General features: G+C 38.7%; 2 protein-coding genes across 3 annotated transcripts in view; both read right to left on the bottom strand.

The window, feature by feature from the left end:
- The window catches only part of WASF1 (WASP family member 1), a 153,857-nt gene extending 144,541 nt beyond the window's left edge, over window positions 1–9,316 (bottom strand). Inside the window, exon 1 of the mRNA XM_079149142.1 lies at window positions 9,219–9,316. The gene's annotated coding sequence lies outside the window, so the exon portion shown is untranslated. The remainder of the gene's footprint in view (window positions 1–9,218) is intronic.
- METTL24 (methyltransferase like 24) overlaps window positions 1–26,771 on the bottom strand; it is a 91,885-nt gene that overhangs the window by 31,322 nt on the left and 33,792 nt on the right. For both annotated transcript variants that reach the window (XM_079149156.1, XM_079149155.1), the window contains exons 2-4: window positions 25,173–25,271; window positions 17,919–18,058; window positions 9,219–9,447 (exon numbers count right to left, since the gene is read on the bottom strand). In XM_079149156.1, the coding sequence (XP_079005282.1) occupies window positions 9,219–9,447; window positions 17,919–18,058; window positions 25,173–25,271 (468 nt within the window). The remainder of the gene's footprint in view (window positions 1–9,218; window positions 9,448–17,918; window positions 18,059–25,172; window positions 25,272–26,771) is intronic.

The raw sequence follows: 26,771 nt of genomic DNA, 5'->3' as shown, positions 1-26,771 counted from the left end.
TCCTTAGGGTCCACTGCAGATTGATGGGGATGGAAAGATGTCTCTGCATTTCCAATTGCAATTCAGCACCATGAATGACTCATTACTGCTAAATTGCCACTGGCTTATTTCACAGAAACACAGCACCTTCGTGATTAAATAGCAATTCCACAAGATGAAGTTGCCTTCAAATATGCTAAATGATACACACCTCTCTTTGAAAAAAGAATATAAATGAATTTAGATGGAAGACACTGGAACCTAAAAGAATCACTTGCTTCTGCATTTACCACACCATATCAGGTTTTCTGTAAGGTTTCTGTTTTAGTCAGCTTTTTCATCACTGTGGCCAGAAGGTCTAACAAGGATAACTATAGAGCAGGAAAAGTTTATTTGGGGCTCAAAGTTTCAGAGGTCTCAGTCCATAGAGAGCCAACTCCCTAGCTCTGCACTTGAGGTGACGCAGAACATCATGATAGAAGAGCATGGAGGAGGAAAGCAGCTCAGGTCACGGCAACCAGGAAGTAGAGAGAGCTCCATTCACCAGAGACAAAGTATAAACCCTAAAACCATACCCCCAGTGACCCACCTGCTCTACTCATACCCTACCTACCTACAGTTACAGCCCAGTTAATCCTTATCAGTAGATCAATGCACTGATTAGGCTGAATCTCTTATAAACCCAGTCATCTCACCTCTCAACTTTCTTGCATTGTATCATACATGAGCTTTTGATGGACATCTCATGTCTATACCATACAGTTTCCCACCCAAACATTCTTCTGAAATATCAATAACCTCCCATAAGATTCCTGGATGCTCAAGTCTGCTCCTTATAGTTGTGGGGCAGATTGTGTCTAAAGACAAGGTATTCAAACCCTAGTTCCCTACACATTTTATTTAGGAATGTGCTAGATAGAAAGTTAGGTTGACAAGCATCCTAATTATTTCTAGAGCATTTCATTAGGAATCTGGAATGGAAATCCCAGTGATAAGGGTCTCTGCCCATATGGCACAAGCTCAGTTAGGAACACACATCTCAGAAGCAGGGCTTCAGTTCAAGGATAAATCATTAATCGCCTAGAATTTAGGTATGCCTGAGCCTTGACCTGATTTGGTAGGCCAGCAAGGGACATTTTGAATAAAAGATCTTCCCTCTTGGGGAAGAATTTGTCCCAGGATGGTAGCTCCTACAGAAATATTGGGCAATAGGTTGCAGATGGGAAAATGATCTGGAGAAAGGCACGGTACCTGCCCTTCACACTGTCTTGGCAGGGACTACGCTGAGGGCAGAAGACATTGATGGGTCACAATGTGGCCCAGTGCTCAGGTTCTGGGGTCACCGCCCTGGTTCAAGATCCAGTATTGACAATTACAATTAAATAGCCTCTGGTTCTGTGTCTCTCCAAGTGTGGTACAGACCTTGCTACTCATAGTTTCCCAACCAGCAACATGAGCTTCAACTCAGACTTCACTATAAACGCAGAATCCCAATCCCATTCCTGCATTACCACTTGCATTTTAACTAGATTCCCCAGTTGATTCACATATATATTACCTTTCAAAATAATGATATATAATATGATTTGGAGGCAATATAAATAAACATTTCAAAATCATTCATTTACTAGGTATGTTTAATATGTACTAGTAAACCACAACAGCCAAACCATGAATGAGCCCAGGAACATTATTTCTCCAAATGATTCTAAGAAAGTTGAATTCATTTAAAGTGTATTTAAATGAAAGTATGCACCCCACCCCCATGTCAAACACAAAATAAAAAGGTAGAATTATTTCAAAGAAAGACAAAGAAAAAAAAAAAGGAGAAAGCAAGGCTCAAAGACAAGTTGAATATCTGATTTGACCAGAATACAAAGCAGTGAGCAGCACTAAAGTCAGGATGTGCTGGGCTTCCATCTTAAAGCAGATGACAGTGGTGCTGGGGTGCATGGGTCCTCCAGGGAATAGGAGCTAATGCTGCTCCCATGGGATAGCAGGCAGAGCCAGGTTCACTAATGAAAGCCAAGGGCTAGGGTGAAACTCCCTAGCTCCAAAAAGGAGCTGAAAGTAAATTGCTAATAACCCCTGACTGGAGTTTGGCTTAAACTAGTCACTGACCTGAGGAGATAAGAAAAGAAAGACAGACCCTAGGAAACATCAAATGTAACAGCCCCTAGATGGTTCCGTGATGGAATATTCCCAGTGACACCAGGGGAGTAGCAGCCTCCAAATGCTTATATAAGACCAGGTCCCAAAGGCTATTATAAAATCACTAGGCAGAAAAGTTTAAGTCAAAAAAGGAAGAAAAAAGCAAAGCAAAACAACAACAAAAAATCCTTCTGCTGAAAATGAGCCAGCAAACCAAAATTCCAAAATACACACAAAATCAAAGAGAAACAAACAAAACAATAACAAAAATATCAATTTATTCCAAGATTAAATTAATTTTATTGAACAGTAGGTTTAGGATACTCACAGCAATCAAAAAGAATACTTACTTCCACAAGCACATAAGCCATAACGATACATTTTTAAATAAAACACGAAAAACTACAAAAGAAAGAATGGACAGGAAAAACACCAATTAAAAATCTTGGAAGTGAATATGTAGTCTTTTTATATAAAAATATCAGTAAATGGTGTAAACTCTCAATTGGATACAGTTGAATAGAAAAATTAAAGAACTGGAGAATTGGAAGCTTGTGCTGAGAAATTCACCCTGAAGTAAGACAGTGAAAGACACTTTAAAATATGAAAAAGCAATTAAGAGAGAAGGAAGATAGATTGAAAGACTCCAAACTATATCTAAAGGAACTCAAGAAGTAGAAAATAAAGAAAATTGAGAAGTGTATTATTCAGCTTTCCACAAAATACCTGAGATAACTTGAATGGAGGGAAGGTTTATTTTGGCTCACAGTTTCAAAAGTTCCAGTTTATGGTCAATTGGTCCCATTGCTTTTAGGCCTGTGGCATGACAATGCATATGGCAGGAGCACATGGTGGAGGAGACTACTTACCTCATAGCAGCTGGGAAGCAAAACAGGAAGGGATAGAGGTCACAATATTCCCTTCAAGGGCACACCCCCAATGATCTAACTTTCCTTCACTAGGGTGGAACCCTCTTAAAGGTTCCACCACCTCCAGATAGCACCAAGCTGAGGACACATGGGCTTTGGGGAGACATTCCAGATTCAGACTATAGGAAGAAACCATTGAACACACACACACACACACACACAACAACTGTGTGGAAATTTCATAAGAAGTAGACTTGCTGAATTTGCATTTACAATGTGATAGATATTGCCAAACTACCCTGAAGAAAGTTGTACCAAGTTAAATTCCTGCTACTTTTTATCTTTGATAACCTGATAAAAACATGTCTAAGTGCACCTTTATTTGATTTTTTTTAATATGAGCAAGTCCAAGTGACTTTACACATAAGCTAGATTTTCTTTTCTGTGAACTATTTTTGCATCAGGTGTTTGTTTTATTTTTGCAGTGCTGGAGATCAAACCCAGAGCCACATGCATGCTAGGCAAGCACTCCTACCACTGAGCTACAGCCTCTGTCCCTTATCAACTGTTTCTTTATCCAATTTTCTATCAAGTTGTGCATCTTGTCCTTATTGATTTATTGAAGCCTCTTTATACCAGTGAAATTAGCTCTTTGCTTATCAAATAAATTGTGATCATGTTAAATAAACAGATTAATATAAGAAAGATTAAATCATTATGATGATGAGTCTTCCTCTTCAAGAATGTGTTGTCTTTAAATTTGCTCAAGTTTTCTTTTAAATTCTTGAATGGTTGTAGTTTTTTTCTTGTAGAGCCTACACATGACTTTTAAGATTTTAATCTTTTGTTGCTTTTAAAAAAGGCTTCTATTCATCCTTTTTGTATTTGAGCTGATTTTTATTCATAAAAGTTTAGTTTTAAAATTTTTGTGTACTGTGCACTAAATTATTATAGTTTGATATTTTTCATTAGATTCATTGAGTTTTCCAGTATATAATCATATTATCCCCAAATAAGTCCTCAAATAATAATACATCTTCAAATAATAACATTTTTACCTCATTCTTCCATATTTTTATGCCTAAATTTTTTCTCTTTTCTAATTGTACTAGCTATAACCTTAAGAAATATGTTAAATAGCAATGGGGATTTCACACTGTATAATTCCAATTATGTAACATTCTTGAAAATGACAAGATTATAGAAATGGAAAAGCAGATCAGTGATTAGTGGCTTCTGGGGTTAGGGAAGGCGGTAAGGGATGAAGGTAGGTGTGGCTATAAAAAGGCAGCATGATCCTTGTGGTGCTAGAAAGTTCAGTATCTGACTTACATCAATGTCAATGTCCTAGTGGTGATATACTACAGATTTGCCACTCAGAAAAATTATGTGAAGGGCACAGGGAATCTCCATGTTATTTCTTATGGCTACATGGGAATCTATAATTGTTTCAAAATAAAATTTTTTAAAAAATGCTCTAATCTAGTTTTATTTTTTAAGTGGTGATGATAGACATCCTTATTCTTCCCTGACTTCCACAAGGATATTTCTACTGTTTCCACATTCATCATGCAATGAGCTCTTAGTCTGAGATATATCAAAATAAGAAGCAATTAGTTCAAATATATTGGCAATAACAATACACAGAAATGAAGTTTTCATTTATAATGAAAGTTTTCATCCATTCCTTTTTATTGATTTTTTAATATGTAGAGATAATTGTTGAAGAGAGAGAGAGAGTAAATGTGGCAAAATATTAACAACAAATGAGTCTCAGTGAAAAATATGTGCATGTTTTTTGCATTATTCGAGCAACTTAGTTTTTCAAAGTAAAATGATTTTTTAAAAAAGATGGTAAAACTTCAGATAATAAAAATATAGGAGATCTTTGTCATGTTTAGGAGGAACTTAGAAAGACTGAATGATTTAATATGTTGTTTTAAAAATTTTAGAGCTAATTATGTGAATTTAAAAGGTAAGGATAGGACTGGGGATGTAACAGTAGTAGAGCACTTGCCTAGAATTCACAAAGCCTTGAATTTGATCTCCAGCACTGAAAATAATAATAATAATACTAATAAAGCTATTCCATAAGGAACAAAATTGTTACTTATGTTATGTTCTTCTTTGACAAGAAGAGAAAAAAAGATACAGAAAACCAAAAGTCCAATTTAAAAGAACAGAAATTAGTCCAAATATATCAATAATCACAATAAACATAAATCCAAATGAATTAAGTACACCGGTTTAAAGACAGAGATTATCTGATTAATTTAAAACACTCCAAACTTACTTTGAATATGTTGCCTTTACAAGCTACACAAAAGCTAAAACTCTATCAATAGAAGGAAAATAAAGGAACCCAGAATGGTATTTCATATAAATACTTACCAAAAAAAGTGGGTATCATTGAACTAATAGCAAACAAAATAGAATTCTAGGCCAAAAAAATAGATTTCTAAGAATAAAAAATGACATATACATATGGTCAAATTTCCTTCCCGAAAGAACATTATTTTCTATTTCCAGTAGCAAAGCCTGAGTATTATTCCCAAAAGTATTTCAATACAAGGCAGTATCAAATTTGTATTTGTCAATTTGGTAAACAAAAAGAAAAGAAAAGATCTTTTTACAGTTTAAATTCAAAGCCCATGCTTTCTCAAACCCAGAAATCACACAACAAAACTGATGGTTTGGAATCAATGGCAAACTTCCAGCCCAGGGAGGCAGAAACAGTACTTCTTTTAGGGCCCAAGGGGACATTGGGCCACCGCTGGGTAGTGAGGGGTAAGGGAGGGAAGAAACCTGGAGTTGACCAGCAGGGAGCCCAGTTCCTCTAGGTCTTCAAACCACTGAGCCCCTGCCCCTGAGGTCGACATCTGCTCATGTGGAACAGATTCCAATTAATTCTTAGCAGCTTATTTAATTTCTATACAGCGAAGTATTTACTTTCTATACAATCACTAGCAAAGCTGTTCGGTGCCCCAGGCACAAACACTAACAGCTCTCTTACAAGGAAGTCTGAAGGACCAATTGCCCTTTGGTTTCACACAAAGCTTTCATTAAAAACTCGACAGGAATTAGGTGCAGTTAGCAATTTCCAGAGAAATCTCTGATACATTTTCCCTGAAAACAAAGAAAGAAAAGAAAAAAAAAAAGGCAAGATTTTCTATAAAATTTAGCAAAAGGTTACTGAATTTGTCGATAACAATTCTTTGAATTTACTGAAAACACATAAGTGATTAATCCATGCCAGGCTTTCCGCTGGAGACTTTTTACCCTGTGTTCTCAGATCTAATTCTCCAAACAAGTCACAATTTAGGAGCATTATTGTCCTCATTTTACTGACAATCAAACTGAGTGTCAGCGAGGTTAAATTACTTGCCCAATGCCAAACTCTAATAAGCAGATTCATGCTTCATATTGAGATTGATGGGTTCACAAGGGTGAACTCTCGGGCAGCCCTGTTATTCATGTTATCAGCAGCGTTATTAAGACTGAAAATAATAGCAATAGTTATAATTTCTCATTAACAAGCCCAGATCATTTAGGAAACTCTGAAGATGTAATAACATTGTGGGGAGGCATACAGTATGATTAATGCAAGCAGAAACTTTCGATAAGTTCTGGAAAAATTCATATGCTCAGTTAACAGCAACAACCACTTCAGCAGAGTAGACAGTTAATCATTCTCAATAATGCTGGATCCAGGAGATATTATTTCCTGACAGGCTGGGCTGCTGGTTCACATGGTTTTGCTGATGCAGCTGCTTCTGCTTTATGCTCTAGAAAGGTTTTCTGATTTATTGTTTGAAGTTAAAATTAGCAGAGTTTTAAAAGCAACGCAAAAGCCACATGCATCTTTCTGTCACTATTGCCTTTGTTCTATTCACATTTTATCCACTTTTTGCTTGAGTGGCTGGAATCTAGGTTCGGACATAGAGAAGATAAAAAAATAATCCCATGGAAATTATTACAAAACTAGATGAGGCATTTTAAAGTCATGCAGAAAAATGATTTTTTTAAATTGGTTTGGTTTCTAGAGTCACTATCAGAATCAGTGAGTAAAGAAAGCAAGGCAAACACACGGACATTTTTTAGTATTCTATTTGCTTCCCCTGCCACAGCCACATCCTATTTGCCAATGTCTGTATGAAAACAGACTGTGCCTGCTACAGGCCACAAACAAGGTTTCCTTTTATCTGCACTGCATAGTTCCTAGAAGCAAGCTCCTAATGGAAGCAATCACTCACCAATGAATTTAGTTTTTGTTGTTTTGTTTTGAAGCATTTCAGCCAAAAAAAAAAAAAAAAAAAAAAAAGAAAGAAAAAAGAAAAAGTATCCCTTGAATTCGTCAATGAGGGACATTTTTAGAGTGGCAAATATATACCTGGTAATTCTGAGCCAGATCACTCTCAATGTTATTAATGTTTTTAATAAAAATGAGTAATCTTAGGAATATAAGCAATCTTTTAAAGCATTTTCCTTTTTTCAGGGATCATTGTAAATACTTCTGCTATCTCAGGGGCAGTGTTGCAAAAAGGCTTCATACTTTATTCCCAGTATACAGGATTGCTTGCTGCAGCTCCCAGGTAGCTGAACAAACATAATTCAGGTATGAACATTATTACCCCAAAATGCATTCTCTGTTGGAAATGTAGTTATATAAATTATACCCCACAGATCACTTTTTCAAAGCCTTATTTTATCCTCACCTTTAGCAAATCATTTACTAAAACATTGAAAAATGCAAAATGGCATCAAATTTCACCTCTTTTCCCTTTTCAGTCTTTACTTGGAACAGTGAGGGAAGAAAGGACCAAGGGAGTAAAGAGCATGAAGGAGGACCAGCAAGACTCCTCACTGAATACAGAGAATAAGTATTAGATCTTTGAATAATCTAGATTTGACATATTAGAGAATCATTTACCAAAGAAATGACAACAAATAAAATTCTGAAACAATGCTCCTGCCTCTTTCCACACTTACTAAAAAATTCATAGCACATGAAAAAAAAATTGTGTTCAGAGATTTTACCCAAAAAGTACTATGTAGGTTTCATTAAGATTCCTGACTATTAAATGCTAATTACTCTCAGTGGCAAAGGAAAATACAAATCAACAGTTAAGCACATGTTAAAAGAACAGTAAATTCTTTCATGTTGGAAGAAGCTTCAGCTATCTAATTCAAGGGAATTTTTTAAAAAGAAGAAAAGGAGGAGAAAGAGTAATGCAGGGAGAGAACCCTTTTGCTAAAATCAAGAAGCCAACTCAAGTTCCAAGTTGAGTCCCACACACCCTGTTTTTCAGGTAGACAACCATTTTGACATGCTCTGAATCATGCACGTGGCATCTCTGGCTGGGAAGGATAGGCCAAGACAGGCCAAACCCAAGAAGGGTTAGAGATCGAACACCAGCTAGCTGCACCCAGAACTTCTCGAGCATCAGCCTGGGACTGGCAATTAGCTCTGGTATATCATGCTAGAAATTGCTTTCAAGGAACACAGTTCAAAGATCGAGTTTCTCTTTTGCTGTCCATTCACAATGAAATATTTGCAGAGATTTGACATCCTTTGACATAATTATATAAATAGCACATACAAAATGTCTATTCAATTTCATAAAGCAAATTTTAATCAAAGCTACACATTTCTGAATACTAAGAGTCTGGAGGCTCAAAAGAGTGAGAAACATGTTACAATAGTGAGAAATACTATACATGAGTACTTTTGTCAAACGGAAGCATGATCGATGGGATCCTACCGTATGTATGATTTATGGATGATTTATCAAAATGCATAAATGCATTCTGTCAAATTAAAAAATTTAAAAAATCATAAGCCTGGCTCTGATTATATTTTTGTATATGAGGCCAACAAAAATAATTTGCTCTTTCTGTAAATTTTAAATCCATTCCTAAACAGAAAAGACACACTCCAGCCCAAGCATTAGCTCTCTCAGTCTTCTTGCCCAATCTTGACCAAGATCTTCGCATTACTCAACAGCAACTAAAATTCAAATCAATTTAAATATCTCTATCACTGCCACAACTTTATGTCTACGGAGCTGACTCTATAAATAATGGCAGGCGATCAGTAAGATTAAAACTGGACCTTCAACTTTGCAATGTCAATGTTATCCTTGGTTTGCATTTTTAAGGGAAGAGAGTTTATAGGTTTGTTCAATTAATCAAATTATGAAATTGAACAAAAAGTCTCACCTTGTGATGCCCAAATTCATTCAAAATGCTTCCTAGTTTTCTGGTATTGCTATGTAGCTTTTGGGCAGCAATAGCTGGATGGGGGTCCCGCCAATCGATGGACAAGCGGTGATACCAAAGGCGCTGACTTTCCAGAATGTGAGCTGATTTGACACTAGGATCGAAACGATGCACTTCACATCCATCATTAGCCATGCTCACCTCAAAATGGGTATCATCACTTCCCAGCCTAGAGAGAGAGGATGGAAACCAGTAACAACAACAGCAACAGAATCCAATGAAGCAAATTGTTGAACCAACAGAATGACAGATCCAAGGCCAACTTTCTTAGTCATCTCAGACCTTCTCTGTTTTTGAATATGTGTCTAATGTACACATTCAACAAACTTTCTTTTACAAAGAAAAAAGTATTATCGCTCAAAGCCTTTGGATACAAGACAGAAAAATTATCTGCTCAAAACAGACCAGAAAATCACAGACTCAAACATGTAGAAGCATAACAAAATGATTTTTAGCAAATCATAGTAGCAATGAGACAAATAAGAATATTCACTAGTCTTGAGATTTTTTTCTCAGACTATGCCAAAAATATAAGCCCCACATTAGTTCCTTGAGGAGAGTTGCTTTCTACTAATGAGGTAATTTGTCTCCATTCTAATGACCCAAGTGCTATGCATGCAATTTGACTTAAAGACAACAGCTGTTTTCTTAAAAATGGTGTGTATTTTAAAATAGTATAGTTAAAGAAAAAAGGCAAATATATGTAGTTCTACTATATCCAGGACACAAGAAGCAGAACAGTTTCCTCACCTCAATTCACATTCACAAAGGGAAGAAATTATGAATTAATTAGAATTAAGTACCCAATTGGGTACTTACAACATACTTACAAATATTTGAATTTACTTAGAAATATTTTTTATTTAATGGCATAAGAATCATCACTTTGATTAAAGCACTGATTTGAATGAAAAGCATAAAATTAAGCCAGAAAGAATGATTTTAAAAAATGGTGATTATGGCTTCTCTGCCCAAAATACTATAATTACACGTGATTTAGGATACCAAAATTTCACAGAGTATCCACAATACATTGGCCATACCTGAACCTAGTGCAGAAATACTTCATTCTCTTAGACTCTATTTCAGACTATTGCCTAATTTCAAAATACACAAGTTCAGTGGGATAAGAATTATTTTTCAGATTTTAGTTCATTAAGCCTTCAGTGTAGACATCCTCCACCTAGACATTCTTATAGTCTTATTGGTCTCATCCTCCCCCTTCACCCTATGGCCACTGGAATACATGATGTGTCAGTCAAAGAATCAGAGGATTCTCTGATGTTCTTCAACAACAGATCTTTCAACCCTCTTTGGCTAAAAAAGAAGATTCAACAGTCCTCTCAAACATTCCCATTTCTGGGGCTGGGGAGATAGCTCAGTTGGTAGAGTGAAAAGGATAGTTTTGTAGTTTCAGTAAGAGAACATTATGTCAAAACTTACTTGTTAAATACAATTTGCATAAAACCTTCTAGTGTAAAAATGTGCATACTTTCTTCCTCTGAATTTTCAGAATTTTTTTCAAGCAAATATTCTCTATTCTAAAATACATATATGTGATTTTATACTTAAGTATAAAATTTATTTTAAGTATAAAATCACATATGTAATATATATATATAAAATCATATATATATGATTTAAATCAAGATCTAAAAATATCTTAATCGTTAAATAAGTTACATACTCTTCTTTAAATTTTTTTGGTAAGGCACTTTATTATATATTGATATCATCACTTCCAATTGAAACTAGTTTCCTGTAATTAAAAACTAACAAATACATGTAGGAAAAATCAAATGGTAAGAGGTATATACATGAAAAGTGAAAGTTTTCTACCATTAGAAATTTTAGCCACTAATTTCCAGATTAACATGGTTAGCAGTTATTTGTGAATCTTTCCGGAAATTTTCTACACATACACAAGTGTCTTCTATTATAAATTATTACAAGAAAACACATACATATGTAGTGGAGGAATCATTCTGTATGATACATTAGGTAACATGAAACTAATTTGCAATTTTTATTAACTTATGTTACTTTTATTCAATCCATTCAACCTTAAAATGTAAATATGTATTTGTAATGGAAAATAATACACAACATTCACTTAATTTCACCTATAGTATTTATTTCTATTTATTTGAAATGGTATTTCTTTAGGCTTAAATTAGTCAAGTTTGTGGTAGAGATAAAAGCACGAGGAAGAATAAATGGAATATACAATGTTTTCACAAGATATGATCCAAAGTAGTGAAACCAAGAGTCAAATCCAATCCTGGTCATTCTAAGATGTGCTCTCTATACTCTACCTCACTGCAGGTGAGTACAGCATGCAAGTTCATGGAGGGAATATTTACGATCTCAGGGGTCTAGGAAATTGTTCGTTCCTAGATAGTTAAGCTCCATGAAGAAAAAGCTTGCTCATTTCCAAATCCCCAGTGCTGTGTAGATAAATGATGTTAGAGAGACCTGCAGAATGGTGCCCTGAGTGAAATAAAACTTTTAGATAGGTTCTGAAATTGCCAGAATATACAGGACAATATCTAAACAAAGTGCGTGATGGGCTACATTTTGCTGACTCAATACCATAAATAAAAATATTTAAAGCGTACTTCATATGTGCATGGCACTATATTGAACACCAGGGACAAACAGATAAATTAGTAATGAAGGAAGATTTTTGAACAAATAACTAAAATAAAGTAACAACTATTATTTGTAGCAAAGAACTTAGTCTATAAGGAAGCCATGTTCTGCTGTTATTTAACTAGAAAGAGAATTCACTGTTCATTTTAATTCATAGAAATATTTTACTTAATACATATTCCACAAAGCAAGAAGTATAGATCATATGGCTTCCATCTCATGGCCTAAGAGAGCTGTTTCATTTTTCTGCCATTCTTTCTGTATTCCAGCCTCAGGAAAGGTAAAGGGGAAGCCACGGTCACATCTTTCCTCTTGAAGTCATGGTCTAAAAGATGCACGCATCACTTTTACTCACATCCCATTGCTCACACTTAGATATGTGGCACTTACAGCTTTAAGGAAGGCAGGAAATACAGCCATCTGCAAGGTGGCCATGTGTCCTGCTAACCTTGGGTGTTCTGCTACCAAAGGAACAACAGGAGAATAGATATCGGGGGACAATTAGTACTTCCTACCTACTTTGAATTAAGACTGCAAGCTTTCCTTCCCTTTGGGATGGTAGAATTGTATAATTCATGATGATAAATATTATTCTGCCTACATTACTGGTGGAGTTGGAGGTCACAACAAACTTTTCAGTATAGAAGGACCATTAAACCTAAGAGCTATTGAAGAAAAAGGAAGGGGCAACTTGATTTTCAATGGTAATGTAGAATATTAGAGTAATCACTTTAGCTATTCTCCGATGTCCCAGAAAAAACCCACCGGGATTCCTGCACACGGTTGTGTGAGCTGTGTACTCAACAACTCTAGGAGGTGCCATTCACTTCAGAATGACTCAGTCATGAGTTCCTGGCAGATGGCAGTATGGCTCTTGGGAGAGAGGGGTACATTTTCACAAGCTGTACCAAGGGGGTTTTTGAACTAGCTCTGGGTAGTCCTGGCAACCACCTGCCATTTTATACCTCTGAAGGGTAAAAGGGATGGATTGTGGCACTGTGTCAGGTCCTTGGTCACTCTTTTAAAAATATTCTTGAGTATTAAAGTGAGTGACTTTTATATTCCCTAGAAATTAAAAATTCAGAGTTTGAGCACATGAATAGATAGATGCTCAAGACCATTCACCAGGAGGAAATACAAATCAAAACCACAATACCCTTTTTAGTAATTGTCTCACTGTTTCCAACACCTCTTCTTTCAATGATCAGGGTTTAAAACTTTCCCTGTTTCCACTACAATGGATATAATAAAAAAAAAAAAGACCAAAATAATAAGTGTTGGCAAGGATAAAATAGAACTCTCACAGATCACTGGTGAGAACGTAAAATGGTATATTCAAGATAAATGAAAATGTCCACTCAAAAACTTCTACATCAATGTTATCTCAACTTTCATAGTAACCAAAAAGCAGAAAAACCTAGACGTTCTTCAACTGATGAGTGGATGAACAGAATGTGGTATATCCATACAATGGAGTATTATTCAGACATGAATAATACATTGACACATGTTACAATGCAGATGAACTCTGAAAACATGATGCTAACTGAAAGAAAACAGTCACGAAGGTCATAGATTGGGAGTGCCTGCTCCCAATTACAGGCCTTCTGGGGGGATGACGAAATGTCCTAAAATTTTCTATAGTGACTAGAATACCATTGAATTATGCAGTTTAAATATGTAAATTTCTATCTGCATAAAGCTGTTTAAATGCTAAAAAACATAAAATAAACCCGAGAAGATACAGGGAAAGTTTTAAACCCTGATCACTAAAGGAAGAGGCGTTGGAAACAGTGAGGCAATTACCATTTTCCCAGGGCTTTCAGAACTCCATTCTCCAATCCAATAGGAGCCAGAGAATCTGGCCAAAGGATTATCTTAATCTCCAAACTGCCAAATAATAAAGGGGGAGAAATAGGTCTTGCAAAGCATAAATGACCCTTAATAGTGTATAAAATATTTTGTAATTATTGATTTTTGTTAAATAACATGGCAGGATTTCACCTGAAACTTATATTCTCAGCAGGGATGTCACTCCTAAGGAGGTGAAATGGATTCTGGGGGAATCTTCCACTCCTTACATACAATGCACAGCTATTATACTTTACATAAGCAGATATTAGTACATCTATGGTTTTGCAAATTCATGGAGGGTGATTAGGGAAAAGATATCTAAAAAAGGGGCTGGGGTTGTGGCTCAATGATGGAGCGCTTGCCTAGCATGTGTGAGGCACTGGGTTCAATTCTCAGTACCACATATAAATAAATGAATAAAATAAGGTCTATCAACAGCTAAAAAAGTATTTGAAAAAAAAGATATCTAAAAAGGAATCTTTGAGTCCACAATTTCCTGATTCCTCATTCACATATACTATGATAACACCCTTCCCGCTGTCTTAATTAAACTACTGTAAGACAAAAATGTTTGGCTCTGAAGCTCATTCCTTCTTGAAATGCTCACAGCAACCGGAAGAGCCAGATTTTCTGTATAAAATATTGGCTCTTATTGCCTAACCATGTGTCACTTATGAAATCTTCTTCTGTCTTATACGACGAATTTATGTCTTGAAAACAAATACTACAACCTACCACAGAACTAAGGAAGGGATGGAGAATGTTTACCTATGTGCTAGCTCAGCTTCTCCCTTTCACATCCAGTTCTACCCCTAAAATATAATCTTTGACATGAACAGTAAAATAGGCGATATTTCTCACTTTATCTTCTTTTCTTCCCCTGTCCTCCCCACCACTGCCCGACATCTCTCCTGTACCTGCAGGGAAAACCCTGCCTGAGGCTGCGAGGTGGACAGTGTCATCCTCCAAATGCACAGCCTCTCCTTATTTCTTTTCTCTTTCCCCTTCCTGTAATATTTACCTTCCTTCTCCCTGCCTTCCCCTGTCTTCACAGGTCAAAGTCATGAAGGATCCTATTTTAACTTTCAGTGGAACATCACACAGAGTACACTGGACAAGATAAATGCCTTTCACATTAACTCTGGAATAAAACGTTTGACTCCTGGTGAAGAAAATTCTCCATCAGAGAGACAGTAGTGGGAACACCAACTTTAGCTATTGTGGTGGAAAAAATCAGGTGGGACAGATAAGGGCCACTGGTGTTTGTCTTCTGACTGCTGTGTCCTCATTCCAGGAAGGTCACTCCTGCCTCACAGCTGCATCTTTAGTTTGTCCGGGAATTACTGGGCCCAGAAATGACCTGTTCTTCTTGCTGCCACACCCTGGGAGTTTGCATCACATCCCCCCATAGGTAGGGGCCACTGACTCACCACCTGACTTCCTTACCCATCATGCAACTGTCCCAACACTCCCAGATGCTGGGATGGGGCCCACATTCCCTGTGGCTGACCTTCATTTCAGGACCACCACTTCAGGTCCAGGTCTTCTCAGCATCAGTTGAGATGTTGTCAGCCAGCTCTCTGCTTGTGCCCCCCACCCAGTGTGTAACTCACCTCAACAGGAGGTGCTTTTCTGGATTCTGGATCCTAAGCCACAGGTCAATCAACATTATCATCCACAATCCAAAGCATCCTTTTCCAGCCATCAAAAATATTTTCTTTAGTTTCCAGTTTTCAACTAAGCTCTTTCATGTTTTTTTTAATCAAATATTGACGCTTCTAATCTATTCATTTCTTTTCTCAGTGGAATTCAAATGTCCTCATCCACTCTTAACAAAGTTGATTTTGAATGGTAAACATTGAAATGAAAGTAAAAAACTATCTTTTTATATGTACTAATCTGAAATCTGACTATACAACCATCTTATCTAACAGCTTTGAAGTATAAGGAAAAAGGAATTTAATGTTTTTCCCTAAAAACAACTTTTTAAGTTTTATTTTACTCAGTTATATGCTTTAAATGAAATTATTTCAGAGCGTAAAAAATAAAGGCATTTCAGAGCAGAAAACAGGACCAAGCTGAGATTTCCAATTTGCATGCAATACTTTGCAATTATTTTTTGACCTACTTTCATACATCTTTAATATGACATAAAATAAATTCTGCTGTCACAACTTCCTGTTCTTCCTAAAGTCTTGAAGCTGAGCTAGTGGACTCCCAGGAAAAGAGCTCAGTTCTAACCATCTGGCTGAGCAACTCATCATTTAAACCAAGCCTTCAAATTTAATGAAGAGCTTCCCTTCCTAGCCTCCTCCCCTCAGCCCATCATTTACATAGCAAATATGTATTGAGTGCCTACTGTGTGCCAAGCCCCACCAATACACACCATCAGTATATCTTCATTTAACCTATATGTATCCATTACCTCTAAATTCTTTTTTTTAAAGAAATTTTAAATTCTTTGGATTTTTTTTTTTTTTAAATCCACAAAGACTAGTAATTCTTGTTTGTTACAGTTTGACAGCAATGGTGATCCGCTCTCCATCAGCACCTTTGGGGAGCTCTCCACATTGCCTTTGTCTGTTCTTAATCCTGAACACCTATGATTCTGGTTATCTGAATGTATGCCATGGAGGTAGGTAATAAGGACCAGAGGCAAGGAACAGGCATGTGACTTTATAGTCCTAAGCACTTTCTGAAAAAGATTTCAATGGTCTAGCCTGAGAACCTACATATTTCCTACCAACGAGTCTTTTGGAAAAAAGTTTTAACAAAAATAATTTCTTCCTGCTTTTCTTTTGAGACATATATTATCTGTAAGTTTAAGGCCATTTATAAAAATACTGATATATTTGGTGAAATAGTCTCATTTCATCATTATGTTCATCCATTTACAAAAAGCTCTCTAGCCAGGTGTTGTGACGCATGCCTGTACTCCCAGTGGCTTGGGAGACTAAGGCAGGAGGATCGTGAGTTCAAGCCAGTCTCAGCATATCTAGTGAGGCCCTAAGTATCTTACCAAGACCCTTACTCAAAATAAGAAATAAAAAGCGGTGGGGAGGTGGCTCAGTGGTTAAGCGCCCCTGGGTTCAATCCCTGGTACCAAAACAGAGAAAAACATTAAAAAGCCTCTCTAAATTCATTTGTACATATAGGTCATTTTCCACCTAAATAATTGAATATCAATTTTTCTGTTGTGACAAAATTACATGGTTTTCATAAGAGTCCCCTTTATTTTTTAAAAATGTACAAAACTATACATAGATTTAACATTAGTTGTTATGGTTTGGATCCCTCAAAGACTCCTGTGTTGTCCCCAGTGCAGTAATGTTCTGAGCTAGGGCTTTTAGCACACAATTGGATTACGGGTGCTCTAACCTCATTATTGAATTAATCCCTATGATTGATTAGTAATTTGAATGGAGATGATGGAAACTATAGGCAATAAGGTGTGGTTGGAGGAAGTAGGTCACTGAGTGTGTGCCCTGCAAGAATATTTCTTGTTCCTGGCCCCTTCGCCCACCCACTCTCTACTTCCTGGCTGCCATAACCTGAGCAGCTTTCTTCTGTCACGCCCTTTACCATGATGTTGCTCACCTCAGGCTCAAGGTCATGGAGCCAACTGACTGAATCCATGAGCCAAGATGAACTTTTCCTCCTTTAAGTTGTTTATGTCACAGCAATGAAAAGCTGACTAACCTCCTGGTACCAAATATAAAAATCCAACAGTATCCATTATTTGTCTTGGGTCACTCATAATTGTGTATAAAATTCCTAGCATACTCTTTTTCTAACTATATTCATTAATATTCTTCTCTCTTTATAATAAAGGTGTTCTAATTCTCACTGGAAACCATTGGTTTCCTTAAGAGGATCATCCTTATGCTGAGAACTGAAGTTGCCAACTTACTACCAACAAAATGGGAGAGAAAGTGACTCTGGCCAAGTGGCCCCAGTGATCTGCCTGTGCCCACAGTTTCACAACAGTTCAGTCTGCGACAAAGGCATAAGGCAAAGCCCAGCACCTGTATACAGCGCAGAGTCAGAATTTTGTATTGCTGAAAAAAAATCATGATTGCCTGCAGGAAATTTTGTTTCCTTCTGCTATTTAAATAAATAAATAAATGTACTTACCCTAAAGAGTAGAGGCGGCACTGCTTGTTGCGGATTTGATGAGCTAAGCCAAACCTGTCATCAAGACACACCAACCAGGGCTTCTTTGCAGAGCTGGAGTCAGTAGCCAAGCTGTCTGTACTCATGTGATCACATGCAATCTGTAAGGATTGGAAATCAATATGAATAATTTAAAAATGTTAGATGATAAATAGTAGGTAGAGATTGATTGCTTCCCTGGTCCATAAAATTCTTAACAGAAGAGTTATGTCCTCCACTTCTCACTATTTCCCTCCCTAGGGAACCACATGGCTGCTGTAAAATGTTTAGAGGAATTTCAATTACATACCAGATAATGAGTAACCTCATGGAAACTCAGCACAGGTTTGAAGGGAAGTTAAGAACTGCTGTCGCTGTTTGTTCAGAGAGCAAATCGGAAGTAGAGATGGGGGTGGTGTCAGGAGGCTTTGCAGAGGTGCATTAGTCTTAGAGGGTGGACAGAAGTTGACAGAGAGGCTCAGACCATGAAGAGCATTCCAGACATGGAGAACAGTGCAGACAATGTCCCTACCATGAGATATGCAATACAACTACAGACACAGACCTCAGAGGGACACTGGCAAGGTTATCTATTCCTTATCTCAGGCAGATAAGATGGGGCCACTAAGGTCAGAAAGGTGGCATGTTTTATCCAAGGTAGACAGTTCAAGGGAAATTAATAGGCAGTCCCTGCTGATAAGAGGGTATTCTGTGTGATAAGGTGCTCTAATGAGCCTCCCTCCTGGGAGAGAAGGACAGGAGCTCCAGGCAGAAGGTCCTTCCCCAGCTAACCAAAGCACTTCTTTTAACTTATCCATCAAAACTAGATAAGAAAACCAAAGAGAATGTGGGTCTAAGTCAAGCAGAAGTTAGTCTCAAATTCCAAGTGCACATTAAGCAGATGCACTTCATGAGGGATTCTGACTTGTGTTTGAGGCCAGTACAGTTTGCATGGCTGAGCTGTTAGAATGGCCAAGATATTCACCTTACTGAGCAGCAGGGTCCCCTTCCCATCCCTCAAAGTTCTCATAGTTATCACGATGCTCCATGACACAGCAGCTCTTGCTGTCACACCATAGAAAATCAGACCACTCTCACACAAAGGATACTTTCAGGTTTAGTGCCTTAATTCATTGAAAAATACAACAGCAAGTCATTTTCTTTAGATGATTTTTCTAAGCTTGCCCAATTTTTTTTATTTGATTTTTCAAAGCTCTAATCTAAGAAGAGCATATCATGCAAAGCCTATTCAACTAGTACAGCATCTTTGCTTTTGCTATACAAGGGCTGGCCTAGCAAAACCGTCCTGGAGATATTTATCAGCCACTGTAAGAATCTTCAACTAGGATTTAACAATCTTAGAGGAAGGCTTAAAAAGCAAAATACTAGGTATTCTTTTTCCTTTCTACTTCTCTATCTCTAACAACTGTTTAAAGGGGGGAAAATACCAATACAAAATGGAATTTAATTTTCTCTCAAGCAACTACTATAGAATACATTTATTAACTGAGTGCATTAGCATCTTAATTTGTGTAATTCATCTTTACTTGTTTCCCATAGAGAAAAGGAAATTATGTTTCTGCTTGCCCCACTCCTCTTCCCCACTCACCCACCCAAGGGCAGGGAAGTTTGCTAATCTAATTAATCAGAGCTCAATGTGTTCACTGAGCCCTGATCTTCTAGTGGGCATATTACTATGCCTTAAACATGGGCACCTTCATTACTACTCTGCCCCATGCCCTGCCTCCAGCAGAGCAGTTCTGTGGGACCCTAAGCAATGCCTTTACCAAATGATCCTAAGCCATTGCTCCAGGGCAGCTTCCTGGACTTTTTTTTTTTTTTTTCCTAAAGTGGTATGAGGATTCCCATAGTTATTGTTCTTTGTGGGCATGTCTCCCTAAGAACCTCCAAAATGACAGATAGAATATGGATATTCACAGACCTTTGTATACAGTTCCTTTCCAGCATCATCAAAATCTAACTCCAGCCTCTTCCACAGAGTTTCTTAACGGTGTGGTCTACCTGCATTCAGCATCACCTGTGAGCTACTTAAAAATGTAGGTTCCAGGGTCCCAATCCACATTTGCAAAATCAGAATCTCTGAAACTGATGCCTGGGGATGTGCATTCTAATAAGCTCCCTGGGCTGATTCTTATGCAGACGGTCCTGCAGGTTACTGGAAGTTTCAGCCTTTTGTAAAATCCCAGGGAAATGTTCCAAACTGGTCTCACCTTTTCCTTAGTGAATTAAGGCAAGAAGCTACATGTGGGCCAAGGCTTTCAACTGCAAACAACTCGCCCCTAACAAAGGGCCAAGGGGCTTGGCACCAGCAATTAGTCTGAGGCCTCCAAAAGTCAGGTATGAAGAGTCAAGAGGGCTTCAAGGTCTTGTTGATCTCCTTTGTCAATGCCAGGCAACAGGGTTTTATCTTATTGAAGACAACACTTTGTCTAAGCATTTCTTCTTATTCTAAGATTTCATCTTGCACAGACATATCCTTATAAGAAGAAACATTCTTTTCCATTCAATCTCTCTGATAATGTGCCCCCTTCTTTTTCTTAGCTTGAAAATAAAACAGGAGTTATCTAGTTTTAACCATTTATTAACCATCTCATTGACAGACATGAGCTTTTGAAAGCAACTAGGAGTCCTTCATAAATTCTACTCCTAAAATTTAATTAAATATTGATTTTTCAAACTTTCTAGTTAAGATTTATGGCCAGGGCTTACATAAACTCTCTTGCAAGCAAAATAAGTGAGGGTAACAACTTCAAGCTAAGCTTCAACTCAAGAAATTATGTCCTCTGTCTAATACCCTTGTAATTTTAGCCATGTAAAGAGAATTAGGCCTGGACAAGGGAAAACAAACTTCAGGAAAAAATTTTCTGAAATGTTCTTTTTAGTTATTTAGCTTAAAGGGCTAATTTATTTTCAGTTCACTTTGTATCCCAAAGCTTGAACAGTATTACTGCCAACCTGTAAGTGGAATGTAGAACCCTTAAAATCTGGGGACTTTTAGCAAGAATCACTTCAATGATTGACTGTATAAACAGTATATACACACAGTCCCATTATTTTGAAAGGCTCAAGGATATTGTATTTCTTTTGCTTTTATCCTGGTGTATGTGTGTGTGTGTGTGTGTGTGTGTGTGTGTGTGTGTGTGTGTGTGTGCGTGTGCAGCAGTAAAAATAATGGATGCTATTTCTATGGTGTTGTAAAGTTATAGTGTGAACATTCACACTCAGGTTGTCTTAACAAGTATATGTGTAGATAATTAGATAAATAGATAAATAATAGAAAAACAGGTCAACTTTAAAACATATTTTTTCTTTTCCTAAGCCACTATTGCTTAGATTAATTTTGCACAGCAAGGCTTGCTTCCTGGAGGCATATGGTTTGGGGGTTGCCATAAAAAGCTAGATCTGGAGCCTTCCCTCAGAACAGAGCACTGTATTTATGATTTAACCATTTTTTGTCAGCAGCAGACAGTATCATCATTGACTACAGAACCTACATGTAAATCATGGTCTTTAATGTTAAAAAAAAATACCTAATTAGACTGAACTTGATGTTCTACATTCTCTACCCAAATGCCATATCCTCTGGTGTTCCATTAAAAAGTGAAATATTACAGCTTCAGAGGCTAAGACAGGAGGATCACAAGTTCAAAACCAGCCTCAGCAACTTAGCAAGGTCCTAAACTACTTAGCAAGACCCTGTCTCAAAATAAAAATGAAAAAGGGCTGGGGATATGACTCAGTGTCTAAGTACCCCTGGGTTCAATTCCTGGTACTGAAAAGGAAAGAAACAGGAGAGGAAAGGAGAGGAGAGGAGAGGAGAGGAGAGGAGAGGAGAGGAGAGGAGAGGAGAGGAGAGGAGAGGAGAGGAGAGGAGAGGAGAGGAGAGGACAGGGGAGGACAGGGGAGGGGAAGGGAGGGGAGGGGAGGGGAGGAGGAGAGGAAAAAACAAAGAAAGAACTAAGGTCACTGCAATACACAGGCCCAGGGTCATGCCTATGGCTATCTAATGCCATGCTGTCCTGTGTGCCCTGTGTCTCTATTCCCAAGTTCCCTTGGCCTAGGAAGCCTTCCCCATCCATCTGTCCACCCCCTATTGCCATACCTCTCTTGCATGCTAACTGTTTACCAGTATGTTGGGGGCAGGGTTTGGATATTCCAGAGCCCAGCACACTGCTGGCCATCAGCAGGTCCTCAGAACCTGCTGCACTAATGCACGGATAAAGCAAATCAACAATGAACATATCAAATGCCAGGCCTCACTGCAGAAGTTTGAACACAGATTTGAGGGAATTAATTTTCTTTTTTAATTTTGAAAAGCAGCATAAGAGGATGGGGGTGGAATTCACTTTAAGTACTTTCAGAGATTTTTTTTTTTTTCCCTAGCCCATTATGACTCAGTACTGCTAACTGAAAAATTTTAGGTAACAGTGACTCTAATATTCTGCCAGTTTTACAGACATTCATTGTCAAGATGAGCTCTAAGTGGGGCATAAGCCACCAAAGAAGCCCCAAAACTCTGTATTACATAGGGGATGGGAGGAAGCAATGGTTAGCAAAAGAGTGGGATAAAGAACCATTTACTGTCATTTCTGATGGCTCCCCCTTGCTGGTCTCTTACTAACCTGGAAGTGCATCAAAGCACCAATACTTTTCCTGAATAAAATGACTCTTGATTACAAAACCAGTAAGTGGTCTGGAATTTTATCTCATTCTTTCTAAAGGATAAAAATCCTTCTACTGAACTTTGAAGAAGTTCAAGGCATGCCATTTCAAAATATGCCCAACTGGTATATTGATTACTTCAAGCTGAAATCAAGTTAGTAACTGTAACTTCAGCAAGGATCATTTGGCCTGTCTTTTCCCACATGCAGCAAAATATTAAGGTTCTTTTGGGAAAGATGTCTTTTCCATACCAAAGCCAGAAAAGAGTCTTGATCACCAGAGACCGGTAACTGGGACTGCAATGAAACCAAATAAATAGTTTAAGCTGATCCTACCTTCTACTAGCTCTTGCATCCTCATCACTACCACATCTCTTTCGGAAGCATCCAGAGAATATACTGCCCTAGTCCAGATATCCCATCTGGACTTTTTGTCCCATCAATCATTCCTTTACAAGTTTATTGTTCTTTATCTTAAAGAAAAAAGCATCAGGCTTTGGTCATTTTTTATTTTTTTATTTTTATTTTTTTGGATCTTCTCTCATGAAGATCCCCACATACATGTAAATTTAATAAAACTTTTATGCTTTTCTCTTATTCATCAGCTCCTATATTAATTGGGATCCTAGAACCAGCCAAAGAGTGCATGTGGGGGCTGCAGTGGGTGAGGAGATCTTCCCTACAGCGTCAACAGTCAGGTCTCTCTCATTGCACTCATCAAACTGAATAATAAGTATGCATCCACTTATCTGCCTTCACAACTCATTTGTTAGCTCTTGAGGGCAGAGATTATATTCCCAGGGTCTAACACAGTTCCTAGTATGTTGCAGGTGTTCAAAGATCCTTGCTTAATAAAAATCCTATTCTTCTCTCTGAACAGGACTCAAGATCTCTGCACAAGATCACAGAACTGGGAGAGACATTAGAAACAATTTAATCCAATCTCTATCTTTTCAAACCAGAGAAACAAAGGAAAAGGAAATTGCCCAGGGTTCTAGTATCAGACTGCATCACATCAGAGAACATTGTTTTATTTCTTCTTCTTCTTCACTTGTCTTTTTATTTTTCAGAATTTTTCTTCTTTCAGATCATAGCTCATGAGAGGAGTCTGAAATGACCATTGCATACTTCAAGATCATCTTCTAGTAAATACGCTTTATATAAGTTACTTAAAATACCAAAAAAAATGGCATGTGGAGTCTTATACTCAGTAAATTAATTTTGGAAGGTGGAGTCCATAGTTCTCAAATTCAATTTATAAATTTAACACCTCTCCTTTTTCTCTGAGGACTTTAAGAGCTTTTTAAAGTCATCATTAAGAGCTTCCTATCTTTCATATAAAGCCAAAGTATAAAATTAAAATTTCAGTATTTTAATTAAGTCTGCATAAGTCCACCAAATTAACTTGCAGCAGCAAAATAAGATGAAATTATGTAAAGCGCAGGGACCAATTCATCACTTCATCATCCACGATGAATTCCATAAGCTTTTAATTCCATGTTTGGGTGACAGGTATTAAAATCTCTATGATCGTCTGACCGCATCATATGAGAACAGGACTTTCTTTTACCCCTACACCAGCATCTTAAAGACCAAGAAATACATTCCCTCCATGGATTAAAAAAAATGGGTTTTGCTGACAGTGAGATTTAGGAAGAGGAGAGAGGTGCCAAGAGCCAGTGGGACGAAGGAAATAAAAAGAATCCAGGATATCCATGCCCGGGCCACAGCCAGGCCAGAGGGAAGTTCCCCAAGTGGGCCTATGCTCAGTTCCCAGGCAGTCAGGGTTCTTAATTTACTAGCACTTCTCAGTTCAGGGCTTAAGTGTCCCTTGGGCCTGTATCTCCTCTTATATCTGTCTTTTTCCCAGGATCAGGCAACTTGAGAACGGAAACCTCCTGATTAACGTGTCAAGAGCCATAGACTCTCCTTAATGGACAGTCTTTTTGCCTGCTCAGGGCACTGACTCAGCCTGAAGCTGGGCCGGAGCTGCCACTATGTGTTAAGTCACTAATAAAGGCTGTTGCTCGGTAATGACTTAAAGTGCTCCAAGGAGAGGGAGACTTTGGATTCATTAACTTCCCATCCTTCTGCCTCAGAGACTCCTTTGCTCTCTTGCCTACTGCATCCCTGACTGCCAAGCATCTGTGGCGGAGAAGTGAAAAGGCAAATGCCTCCAAATACCAACCGGAGCTCAGGCCTCCAGATGACAGTGTGGTTTTGTGACACACATGACTGCCTACTCACAGGGATGAATCTGTCACTTCAAATGGTTTTCCAAAGCAATTTTCTAAAGTGGATCTTTAAAACACTTTGGGATGAATCATTAGAACGTTTCAGGTTGATGAGACTCCTGGAGGAAAGAAGATGCCTGAGCAAATGAAAGCATTTTATTTGCCTCCAAGAGAGTGGATAAATTTAAGCAGCAACATCTCAGAAATCAGGTCCCTGTCAAGTCCCTATCGGGAGTCACTCAGAACCTCCCCACCCTTCAGGAACTTAGGTTTCAAAGGGGCAATCAATATTCCAAACCCATTTGAGCCTCAAACACAACCTGGGTGGTGCTGATGTATCGCAGAAACCTCAAGGCTTCTTCATCCAGAGACTGAGCAGGGCCTGCCCAAGGCTGGAGCTCTATATGCCACCGGGGACCCTGTGAGAGACAGAGAACATAGTGTGTAAGGAATGAGGAGCAGGGCGGGGTGGGGAGAGTATCAGACAGGGTCAAGGCTGCCAAAACAAGCACGTGTGCACAGAGGCAGCAGGGGGTTCATTGCAGCTGCTGTCATTAAGGTCACATCTATCATGGGAGACAAATGAGACCTCAGGAAGCCCAGTGCCCAAGGTAAGCAGGAGACTGCAAGGGCTCTGGGGACTGCCTAAGCTTTTTATCAGATGCCACTTGACCTCATCAGGTTGTACCTTAACTGCAACTTTATGTTACCTGGTGCCAATCCCCAGTCAGAAAACAAAGTCCCTAATCTACTATGGTTACCCAAGTTTAGCGCTCCCTAAGGGCCAGTTTTTTACGTTGGTGGTACCCTAAGGGCTGGAATCTCATCTTTGTGGGGAACCAACACTCAGGCACAGGGAGATGGGGTGACACCATCTAGTGGTTGAGCTCGTGCACATGGGCGGGGGGAGGGATAAGAACTCTGGAACTGTCACCACCAAGACCAGAGTGTGGTTTTCTAGTACTGTGATGTGGCCCTCACTTTTCAGCAGAGAACACAAGAAGGTAGTTTGGGACGAGCCCCTGGATCCTCTTTTGCACCAAGGTTGGGTAGATGAAGGACAGGGGGATGGCAGTGCTTAAGAAGATACGAAAGTGGGAACTCCTCCAGTCAAGAGGACACACAGGTTATGATGTCCTTGCTAGACAGTTTGGAGCTCCTCTCCTGTATTGTCACCACCTGGAGACCTCCAGGAGGTTTACTGTGTGTGATTCCAAGGGAAAGGGAGGGCTCAACCTGCAGGGCAGGAAAGGGATGGGGGTTAGGAAATGCTCCAGCAGCTCCATTCACCTGCCAAGGTGAATGTCCAGCATCAGGAAGGTCTTCAAGGATCATGGCACTGGGGTTCCTGCAGAGTGGCCACTGAACCTCCTTCTATGGTGAGGATGGGCAGGCAGGATTCTGGGTACGAGATAAGGGGAACACTCACGCATACACTTTGTCCTCTGGGTGGGTGTTGTGGGAACCATCTGTACCCAAAAAAGAAATAGCTACACAGCCTGATGGTACAAATGTGGTTGGTGGCCTGTGAGGGGGTGGCCCAGGTGACTTGGGGTTAAATGGAAAACAAGAAGTCAGGGAGAAGCAAGCAGGTTAGTCACTGTGAATCCAGGTGTCTGGACTCAGGGAAGGGAAATCCTCTCCCATGTGAGGGTCTGAGATATGTGCAAACATTCTGGAAATGATAAAGCGTTGCCCGAGTTAGGCAGCATTAGACACACGTCACTGCAGAGTCCTAGAGCCCACAGCCTTAGTGCCCCCTGCCCCTGTGAGGCCCTTGCTGTGGCTGAGCACCGTGTTCTAGATGGAAAGAGCCTCCCCGGCCTCCCGCAGGCTGTCTTTTCCTCAGGGATGGACAGGCAGGGCTGGCCTCACAGGCATGTCCCGTGCAGGCGTAGGAGGGCCATGCTAGGTTGATC

The sequence above is a fragment of the Sciurus vulgaris genome (assembly GCF_902686455.1).
Source record: "Sciurus vulgaris genome assembly, chromosome: 7".
Taxonomy (NCBI): Eukaryota; Metazoa; Chordata; class Mammalia; order Rodentia; family Sciuridae; genus Sciurus; species Sciurus vulgaris.
This window is presented reverse-complemented; position numbering and strand designations above follow the sequence as displayed.